This window comes from Phalacrocorax carbo, chromosome 13, assembly GCF_963921805.1.
Source record: "Phalacrocorax carbo chromosome 13, bPhaCar2.1, whole genome shotgun sequence".
NCBI lineage: Eukaryota > Metazoa > Chordata > Aves > Suliformes > Phalacrocoracidae > Phalacrocorax > Phalacrocorax carbo.
In genome coordinates, this window is record NC_087525.1 from 9,677,000 (window position 1) to 9,688,355 (window position 11,356).

General features: G+C 42.8%; 1 protein-coding gene across 1 annotated transcript; it reads right to left on the reverse strand.

Moving 5' to 3' along the window:
- Window positions 1–2,794: 2,794 nt before the first annotated feature.
- Window positions 2,795–11,139, reverse strand: LOC104041009 (protein NDNF). Its single transcript, XM_064464998.1, has 4 exons — window positions 10,458–11,139; window positions 8,164–8,356; window positions 6,083–6,216; window positions 2,795–5,084 (listed from the first exon to the last, which is right to left on the reverse strand). Exons 2-4 carry the CDS (start codon window positions 8,346–8,348, stop codon window positions 3,733–3,735), a joined length of 1,671 nt encoding a protein of 556 aa, XP_064321068.1. The 5' UTR covers window positions 8,349–8,356; window positions 10,458–11,139; the 3' UTR covers window positions 2,795–3,732.
- Between the last annotated feature and the right edge of the window lie 217 nt (window positions 11,140–11,356).

Sequence of the window (11,356 nt, forward strand, 5' to 3'; positions counted from 1 at the left end):
TGGTTCTAGGTAGCAGTATCTTTCAAAGTGTATAACTTGAACAGTTATTACTGTCTTACGTTTCAAAGTTTCCAGCAATAGCAGTTGCATGAATACTGGAAAGTGGTGCTGGAGAGCCCCTTGCTGTACTGGTTTGTGGCTTATGGGCATAGACAATGGGAAACTTAGAAGCCCATGCTTTGTTATTGCACTGTTTCAGATACCCGCACCTCGTTTCCAGAATGAAAGTGGTGATTCGTGAGGCTGAGCCCACAGGAGAAGGGGATGTGAAATCTGTTTTCACTTATTACTTGCCCTCTCTGGTTTTAGTACCCCTGACCCCTCCTTCCCACATGGAGGGGTGGCTTAGCAATGGGAGCAATTCTGTAAAAATGCTGGGAAGAGATGCATGGCCTCAGGCTTTGATCTCAGCTGTGACAGGGCTTGAGATATGATAGCTGGAAGTGCACAAAAGCTGGGACCCAGCACTGAACACCAGGGAAAATACTTTGGCCTGATAATGAAGCTGAGGACTTATTTTAAATGATCCACAAAAGCAACACATTGCTCTTGAAAGGGTCTCCATGAAGATGTCTGCACTTCCTATGTGACTCAGATTCAGCAGGGATGGGGAGCAGATGGGAAGAGTTGATGACAGCTTAGGACAGGCTGGACTAAAGGAACTGAATTTCCCTAGAAATTCAGCAAGAAAGACTGCAGAAAACAAAGAAAAGAAAGGAGGTAAACATGGATTAGGAAATGTTTATGGTCAGACTGCAGTAGGCAAACACAGTCAAATGGGAAGGAGAAAAGATGGAAAGATGCCAAACAGCTCTGAAAAAGAAGAGCTTTTGCCTGTTGAAGACGGGGAGCCGCACACATGAGCAGTTGGTAGGGGTAGGAAGAGCACCAATGGTGTAATGCAGCTCCTTTGCTTTTGTGGTGGGTAAACCTCTGAAAGCTTTCTCCCAGGACAGCAGCCAGCAAAGTGACACCCAGCTTAAAAACCAGTGCATCCAAAGGCTACCTCAAAGCAGGGTATGGGCATGAGCGAGTTGAAAACAGATTTGAAGTCTGGTGCACGCAGGCAGAACCACAGTGGAAAGGTCAATGGAGAGGAATATTCCCTGCTGCTCCTGGGTCTGTATTACAGCCCATGGCTGGCCGCACACATAAGCAAAGTGGGCTGCTACCTGGAGGGCAGGCTGCTTGCTCTGCCTCTATTAGAGACAATGGGTTTTGACAGAACAGCATGTTCTCTCTCTAGCCAAGCTCTGTCTCCTGTGCACAGGGTCCTTTGCTGATGGAGGGACTGCTCTGTCTGGGTGGCAGCTCTTCCTGTGGGTGAGGGACTAGCATCAGCCCTCCCAGCAGCTGCAGTAGTCACTGCTCTGCTTGCCACAGCCTGGGCTGCAGGAGCAGTAAGTTGTGGCCTTCAGAGCTCCCCCCGGTCTCTGGCTCGGCCAGTCCCCTGTATGTGGCAATGGCCAGGGAGAGGTGGGGCGAAGAGGAGCTGGTGAAGCTGGGCGGCAGAGAATTTCTTACCTCTTCTCAAAGTCCCCCTGAAATATCTGCTGATCTTCAGACCTGCACTTCCTTCCCTCCAGATTCTGATTAACTGTTAGTCAACTTGGTGCTACGCCAAGCCTTTGCTGTTGTACCATGTCTGACTGCTCAGCCCTTTCTGTACTCTCCTAGACTGTCCTTCTATCCCTTCCTCAGACCTCTTGGCTACAGCCCTAAGCCAAGGTTTTGCCGAGAAGTCTAAAGCCAGTTCTGTTGTGAAAGATTCTTCAGCACAGGCATTGGTATTGGGCAAGATGCCAATATATCTTCCTCTTCCAAGGGACATTTTTGTGGCATTTGTGTACAGAGGGCAGAAGTAAGGGTTAATGCTCTGACAGGCTGAGGGCAGTGGATTAAGAATATATTGCATGTGCAATTAAACAGTTCTTCCTCTATTATTATTATGGTTATTAGTGATTTGTATTGCATCTAAGTGAAGTTCATCCAGAATATAAATGCCTGAAATTGAGGAGGAAGGCAGAAGAAAACATTAAGAATTCCAAGTGGAGATGACCTCTGCTCTTTGAGCTCAGACTATTCTTGGCAGGAGCAAAATGAAGAGAAGGCTTGCCTTGGAAAGGCGCAGTGCACTGCCAGCCCCTGCAACTAGCCAAAAGGCCCTCAGAGTGTGGGGAGGAGGTCACACAGCGCACAGCTCCTGCCGTGGCACTGCTCAATGCGGCGTAGTGCCTGCAGGAACACAAAGCCTAGCCAAAGCCCAGATATTGCAGCTGATCCCGTAAGAAGGCCAGAACCCTTCTGCTGGGACTAATGAGTCCGCTAATGCATAGCGTGCACCGTCAGGGTGCACAACGCTATAAAGTCTCTGGAGCAGGAAACGCGTAATCCTCTGTGTGCACAGAGCGCTGACTGAGTCTACCGAGTGCCTCCAAGCGTGCCTGGAAGTAATAATTATTCAGAGTAAACTACAGCTTGATGACTCTGAATTGCAAGCAAACTTCTGAAATACACAATAATGGAACTAATCATTTATATCTTTGCATAGTGTAGTTAATTGTAGAGGAAAAATAATTACAGCATGCAAGATTTCTCTGGCAACCTCTGGGTCAGTGAATCTATTGTATCTCTTCATTCCAGACCTGCCGAGAACCTAGGTGCAAAATATTTTCTGCTCATAATTGAAAATGAGCATAAGAAGTTTTTACAAAGATGTAATTTTTTTCATATATTTTATACCATGTCTCTTGTCATCTAAGGAAAATAATCAAGGAAACAAGACAACAAAAAGTGTTTGTTAGGATTTTTACTACAAATATTTTCCCCCCATGACATTTAATAGGAAAACCACAACGAATTTTTTCTAAAGCAATGCATTCATTGATGTAGGTTGGGTTAAGGATGTAGAGAGTGAGTATATGACACTTGGGAGTCACACACTGATAGACATGGGCTTGATATCAGACACTAGATATAAAAACATCCTTTCCATGGCAAGAATCCTAACTTGCTGCTTTCCTCAATGGGCAGCAGTACAACAGTATATTTGTATACTCCCCAGAAAAGCTGGATCCAGAGCCAGTTCCTGGCCTGAATTTTGTCTGTTTCTAACCAACCACAGTTTGTCTATAGAAATGAAAGCCAAGCAAACATGCAGGTAATAGGGGAAGATGTATTTCAGCCTCCTTTACTCAAGGTGTGGAGCTTTACACTAGTTCATTGCCTTTTTAATTTCTTTTTGTCTCCATCCCTGTTCAAGCAGTGGGGAAATTCAGTTTCTCAAGAGCAGCTTGACTTGTGGGATGTCTCAGTTCCTCATTAGCTGATGGAGTTATGCAAAGTGGAAGAGTCCCTGGGACTTAAATTATGATGCATGCTTCTTGAGAGGCATTTCTCATCACTTCTGTACTGGATTTCAGAAGCATTTTAGGTAACCAGCCCGTTTCTTATGGGTGCCATGGTGGGTATTCTATTTCCACGTGCATGGTATTGTTTCACAGGTCTGGTTCTGATGTCTGAATGAGAGAGCTGGGGGGAACTTATACAGGAGAGAAGATGCAAAAGTAAGCATAACGATCTAGACAACTAAGCTGTTTCCTCCATAGAATCTCATGGCTTCAAACTTTTTGTGAGTCAGCACAGTTTGCACTGCATGAGCTATGGCATGGATTGGCATAGATTTTGATATAGTCTTCATTCACTCACTTCAAAACATTTCTCTAAAAACATTCAACATTTTTTTCTGGTCTTCACAACTTTGCTGTGATATCTGACAGGGATGCCAGATGGCCCAAAGAGATAAACATCAAACAAGTAAAGCGTCCCTGAATCCAGCCCTTTGATGGTCTCTGTGGTGACAGCTCGCTGGAGATTGATATCATAGAAATACTTGCACAGCACTTTCTCTGACTTGTGCCGAGACTCAGGTCCAGAGCACATGTCCGCACTCCGCAGTTCCATCCAGACCTGATCATCTTCAATCCTTTTCTTGTACACACAGTACTTGTTCTCCTCCTGTGTTCCTAGCCAGGCAATGGTGACTGAGTTGCAGGTCCTCAATTTACTGAAGGACTTGATTTTTAAGCTGTCTGGAAGAAGTGGGAATAAGGGCTTGTGGAAATGGGGGGACACCTGTACTTTCACAGAAGAGTTAAATTCCTCTGTGGACCTCAGCTGCACCAAATATGTGTCCAGCAGCTTTCCCTTCAGTGAGAAACACCTCAGCCCTGAGATGTTCTCCAGTGCCACTGTTTTGCCATTCTTTGTTATGTGTACCTGTACTTGGCCATGACACAACTGAAAGGTGAATTGTATTTTCTTGTGCCTCGCCTGATACTGCAGACTGTAGAATTTCTGTGTTTTCCCATTGAGGACAACCTGAACCACTTTCTCATCCTTCAGCTCTGTCACCTTAGGTTCAGGTTCATCCAGGGTTCTTGCAAATGTCCCGGTGTAGGCAGCGCTGGCATTTGTGAGGAGGTTGACAACAAAAACATCAAAGTAATACTGAGTGCTGGGACTGAGATTGGGCACTGTGTAGGTATTCTTGGTTCCCATGCATATCTGCCTGACTTCCCCACTACTTGCTTTGTTGATGATGCTCAACTCACTGTTGGACAGTATCATCACCTGCTGCGGTTCAAGAAGGTACGGAGAGAGAGACAAAGCTAATGTAGGTGGCAGTTTCATTCCAGAGGACCTGATTGCTGTCTCAGCAGCACATAAGCTCTTATAGTTGTGCTTTTCGTTAACTAGAAGACAATACTGGATGTTTTCTCTATGTTGCAAGACGGGGGGACTGTGTTTCCAGGTCAGAGTCACTGTTGTATGCCCAACGCCGATAACATCTATGCGTGGATCCATTGGAAGTTCTGGATAGAGGTGCCCAGATGTTGTGTCAGTTGTTAAATACACGGTAATGTGTGTGTCTCGCTCAGTGGATAAGAACTCTAGCATGTAAAGGGTAGAATGAGAAGACATACCCATGTAAGTCTCTACTGAATTTCCCTTATAGTTAAAAATGGTGGATACCATGCTTGGAGCCTTCTGAGATTTTGAGACCTCCTGCGGATCATGATCACCTGCAGGCAAAAAGCAGGCTTGTAATTTTTGTTTTAAAAGACATGAAATAAAGCACATAACAGATTCTATTGTTCCAATGTCAGGGAACATCCTAATTTCTTTCTGAAAACAATAATTATAACTAAAAATACATTTTGTTGCTGGCTATTTATTAAAATAAAATTTGAGTAGCTTTTATTTTAGCAGTGCAGTTGTAGAATTATGTTTTCAAAAAGAATGTAATTATAAAACCACAACTTGCAAAAGCTTGATTTGTATTGTGCATGACGTCCCTATAATCTTCTTCCCATGGCTGTCTCTTTGGGTACTTTCCTTCAAGGAGACATACTTTCTGTGAAGGGAGCTTTCTTCTGTTTGGTTTTGTGCCAGTGACTGTCTCTTATGAAGAGGGAAAATTTATTACTTGAAAGCAATGTTACCTCAACTCTTCAGTCAGGTCTACCTGCTTGACAGGTAAGAACTTGTTAACGGCAACTTTCAGATTTTAGTTGGAAAAATTAATTCCAAAAATTGTGACAGAGAATGGAATTTCCTCTTGGGCTAAAGGCAGCATAATGCTCACTGCCATGATATATGGTATTCCTAGAGAAATAAAGGGTTAAATCTTCTGCACGTCACTCTGGGGAGCAAAATGACTGGTTCAAGTGGCTTAAGCCACAGAAAAAGAGCTGAGACAGCAGAGGGAAGTTTGGGCAGGTATAAAGGGCTTATGAAGCTGATCTGTGTTCGTGGAGCCCCAAACACACAGCGTTGTTCCCAAATATTACCCTGTGATGTTGACTTTCAATGTAATCCTTAATTTACTTGAGCTGATGGCAAAATGCCATGGAGTCCCGCGTTTCACCCATGGAGATGGGAATGTCCTTTTCAGCCCATGGCAGCTTATAGAAAAGGGAAGCATGAGATGTTTAAGCTTGTAGGAGCTGTGTTACAGAAAATTCCCATATGAATAACTTCTGATTTCCCTGTCTCTGCTCAGGCAGACCGAGGGTCTTACCTCGTGCTGCTTTTCCAAGGAAACTTGCTGAAGCCTTGTGCACAAGTATGCTCCATTCAATGGGTACATCACAGGGGGTGACTGTTATTGCGAAAGGTGCAAGTGCTCTGCCTTCTTCCAAAACAAAGTAGTACCTGTAAATGTGGATTAAAAACAGAGGGGAAAGTGTCAGGAAATGCACGTCTGCCTGAGACTCTTTGTAATCTGTCATTTTGATGGGGGTCACTCCACCCCACTGTGGGTAGGAATGACTGCTCCCTTTTGAGGTGCATCAACACGAAGGGATGGTGAATGTATTCGTCCTACAGCTGAAGATTTCAGACATGCTCTTTTTTCTAATACATAAATATTTGCTGGAAGTTTTACCCACTTAACATAGGCAATACTTTCCCCTACTGAATTTTAACGTACTTCAGGTGAATATTATATCTCAGTACTTACCTGGTTATTTTGGATGGTGGATGTGAAAAACTGACTTCCAGATGACTACCCGTTGGCTAATTCTGAGGAATTTGGTACGCTTTTCCCCAGGATTTCAGAGTTCAGTGAAAGCTCTTAAAGCATATACTCTTTCATATGGGCTTGCATATCTAGGTCTTCCTGGGTGTCAGATGAAGTGGATATAACAGAATAGGATTTTAGCCAATCCTGAAGATTATCAGATGTCAATGGCAGTTTCATCCAGGCGAGTTCTAACTTAGCTGCCGTCATGACAGAGGCTGCTATGCATGAGCTACGTCAGTCTACTCAGCTAGGTTTTGATTCCTGATTATTTACAGTAAAGCCCAGCCTCCTGTCTCACTTTTGGTCTTCTGTTTATTTCTGTTTTGGTATATACGGACTGTATACAGCCACAGAAATGTTTGGACTTGGGTCAGTCACTCTGCAGTTAGATGAAGGCAATTTGAGGTTCTTTTGCTCGTTGGTGAGACAAGCCTAGTCATTATGGATAGATCATGTCAGCCTAGAGGTCTGGCTTCATTTCAGGGTATGGCTACTGGGCCAGAGTCAAACTTCACCAGAAATACCTCCACATTCTTGAGTCTTTCACTTTAAGCCAAAATTGTAATCCCTTGGTTTCCTGTTTGGATGACTCTGGGGTTCATAAGGTCCTTACCTGATCATCTAAACTGAAGGGGGTTTAGCTTCCTAATTGCCATCTCAATGTTGGGTCACAAGAGCCTAGCAAAACTCACTTTTCTCTGAGGTTTCAATACCCATTTGCCTGTAACAAGGAGAGCTACTACTTTTGCTCTTGTGAGCATCGTCACATTATATAACGTGTGCCATGCTCTAGTTTCTTTCTGTGCAATCCATATAAAGACTGAACCATCTGGCTGTCTCTGCCCTGTGACCACTCTGCTCGGCTGTATGTCAAAATCTGTACACGTTGGTTACTGTCCAAAGTGGAGTCTGATTAAACCACTTGAAGTACATCTCTTCCCAAACAGGCAGACCCGTCTTTGATAGCCAAGGTGCAGTGCCAGCTGCAATATCTAAATCACCTACACATAGACATGGCAAAAGACCTTGGGGAAGTGAAGAATCTGTGGAATTTCTGCATGCAAAGCACTTTCGATCTTAGCAAGCTTTAGTGGTATTCAACAAAAACACTTGCAGCGTGCAGGGCACTGGCAGAAGTTTTTCTGGTAAGATAAGTTTGAGCAGATATTCTATGGATTTTGGGGATAATTAATTTTCTAGGTAAAATTCTTATGTTTTACAGAGAGTGTAGGATGGCTGACGTGTGTCTGCAGTTCTAAAGCTGTCTGTTAGTGGCACAACTGTGTGCTGTTGGAGCTCGGCCATTCTGTATCAGCTCTGCTGCTGCTCTGACAAACACCACAGAAAGCTGCCTGAAATGCATATGCGAATATCAACTTTTTCTCAGAGGGTTGTTCCAGATTCTGGGCAATGTAATGTCACTTGGCCTTGACAGCAATGGGGAGTTTCTCTGGAAATTCAGTAGACGCTGGTAGAGCTTTGCAGGTGCATAGCAATTCTTGGCTTGTACTGGAGGTGTGTAGCTACCAGTGTTATAGGGAAGTATCTGAGAATAGGAGTGACTGATTTGCTCTTACCTTTTAGGTATATCCTTCAGCAGGTGAATTGTAGTTTCCTTACCATCAGCAAGTATCAGGGAGTGGTAGAAATTGAACAGATCAGTCTTGAAACTCTGTTGGGAACTGGTGGGTGCTTTTATGGAATGACTCAGGCAAGCCACCATGAGAAGATGGAGAGGCAGATGAAACCAGAACCAGGACATCTTTAGCCCTGCAAAGTGAGATGACGAAAGTGAATGGAAACTGCTGTCTTGGGGGAGAAAATAACCAGTGACCATCTTTTTGTGCCTTTCCTGGTATTTATCATGAGCAGAGCAAGCCAGACATTCAAACAGTGCCAGTCTCCATTTTGTTAAATTGCTTAAAGTTCAAAAAGAAATATTTCTCAAAGGACCTCTCTGCAAAGTTTTAGTGGCAGAAGCTGCTATGAAGCTCTTCATTATATAAAAATGTAGTTAATGTAACACAAGTGCAATATCACAAGACAGTTATTAAAAAAAAATATTCGTTGCTGACAAAATGAGTTGGAGAATTACATTTAAAATATTTTTCCTAGTTTATAGTGTTCATTTGATTTCAAGGCTGGGTTATTTGTAATGGAACTGTCACTTTCAAACTCACTGGAGGTCACTATATCCCAAACACTGCTTCTGCTGTTCTGTCAGATCATTTAAGTTTTATTTCATCCATTGTGGCTATAGGTATGTGTAGAGAAGAGGATCAGAATAACTTGCTCAGAGCAGTGTAAGATACTGTTTAATGAGAAGTGGAGGCTCCTGGATAAGAATCCCTAAACTGAGATTTAGATTTTAAGCTCTACGTGTATCTCATTTGGAAGAAGACTTTATTACTGTAAGGTAGCTGGATAAACACTGATATCTTTGTATTGCCCATCCCTTTCACACCTGCATCACTTCCAGCCCATCTCAGCATTTGCTGCTCACTGAAACTGTTACAGCTCTACTGTATTTACTCTGATAAGAGATTTTTAAAAATCCTTGTATGCCCGTTCCTTTTGCCAGGCTTTATCGGTTCTGAATCTATGGAGGGAACATACACAAACAGGCCCAAAAATGATCTCTGCAAAAGCTGACATGATTTAAACTGTGCTGCGTACATTGCACAGAGCTACAGAGCTAGGATACTCCAGTTAGTAGTATACTGTCAAAACTTCTTGTCCTATGTGAGGTTGTAGATTATCCTTACTACTTTTTTTGGCTGTCATACCCAGTTTCAGAAAAAGAATAAAGTGCAAAAGTGCAAAGGGCATAAAAGGGAGAAGAAAGAAGGGCATAAACCTTTAATACAAGTGCTAGCTGTAGCTCAGGGCTTTGGAAAGCAGAGGGAGCTCTGTGAGCAAGATCCCTGTTTTGAGGAAAAAGTAGCTTCTTGCATCTTACAAGCAGCAAGGAGTAAAGATCCTGGTTAAATCTGATTATTGGCTAATGATAGAAGAGAACATAAATGACAAAGGCTCGATCTTTTGTATTTTTACTCATTTCTGAGATCAGACCTTTCCTCATGGTGCCTGCAAATGCACTGAAGATCTTAAGCAGTCAAAATATCTATCTACAATTCAGCAGAGCTGCTGTCCATTACAATTAAAGCGGCTTTATAAAAGGGCGGGTTCCTTTTAAACGTGCATGTTTGAAATGGATTTATAACCTACTATTGAACACATCTGTAGATTTTGATGTACAAAATTTGTTTTCATCTGTGATCCCGAAGTAATGCACATCGTCAGTATCAGTGAGATTATTGAAATTATCAATACTAGATCACCTGAGCGTCCTACTTCCCATCCTAATAAAGCTATTCCTCCTCTGTAATACTTTTAGCACCTGGCTGAATGCAAGATTAAATAATCATCTGAACAAATGGAAAGAACAGTTAAGATGATTAGATCAACTTCATTTTTACTGTTATAAAAGAGCTTTTCTTATGACTCTGAGTCACTTTGCCACTTTGTTATTCCTGTAGTCTAACTATAGCTTACAGATTTAAAATATAAACACAAATATTTTGTTTTACCTTTGACAGTGGAATCTGAGTTGCTCTGTTCTTTAGAGAGGATTAAGGGGGGGGGGGAATCTTTCTGCTGCTTAAATGACAGGATCTTGCAAACCACACTGATACCACAGCAGCTCAGCTTTTGTTGTCCAGGAAAACAAACAAACCAAGCAGCCAACCAACCTATAATCAGCTTATCCCAAAGAGAACATCATCCTAAAGGCTGTTTTCTCTCAATTACACAAACAGTATACTCTCAGACTCTTGGAAATGTGTTACACAAAAAAAAATACTCTGCTTACCTGTTGTGTTCCTGGCCAGATGATCCCCAGACCACTCGCTTTCTTTGAAAAAGCATAAAAGGAAACAACATAGACTTTTCAGATCTCTGTAGACAGATGAAAACCAAAACTGTGCAACCAGTTTAACAGGACAGAACTGATTTTTCCATATGGCTCCTGAACAGACATAGTAACTACAATGCTTGCAGTCTTTCAAGAAAAGGGGGGGGGGAAACACACACACAAAATCAAGAACAACAACCAAAAAAAAAAACCAACAGAGTTTGGGTGTTTTCTTAAGTTGGGTATTTTCAAAGGTTATTTTATAGTTGCATAATTTTGAAATCTTCCAAGTTCCAGTTGTTGCTGTTTCAGTTCTAGAGTTCCTTCTGGAGGGCTGCAAAGCACGTTCGAGTGTGCAGCGTCCACACAGCAGGACTTGATTCCTGCACAGAGTGTCAGCCAGACTGTTAGAGCAGCCTAATCCCAGGGTGGCTGGCCGGAGAGCAGGTCTTTGACAGAAATGCACAGTGAGGAGGAGGGGGCGAGATGAAGAGAGCAAACACTGTTAACCCTTGTTAGCCCTTAATACAAGCCAGCCAGGGGCACGCTTGTATTTCTTTTCCAGAAATCTATTTTTGCATTAGTAGCTTGACGGCCCTCCCATAGAGCATATGATCTCCTTGCCCACAGAGCTGCAGAAATTACAGATAGTTTTAGGTGTACTGTATTTCTAGAGTGTTTTTTATGGCCAAACAGGTGCTGACTGGCTCATAGAAGGGGAGGCAGAAAAGCTGTAAGGGAGGGAACACTGCATTTTTTTAAGCAGACTGGAATTAGCAATCCTTTGAAGACTGTCAGGAATCTGCTGAATAGAGCTGAGCAGATTTCTGGGCTTGTGGAGGCTGTGTAAGAAAGAA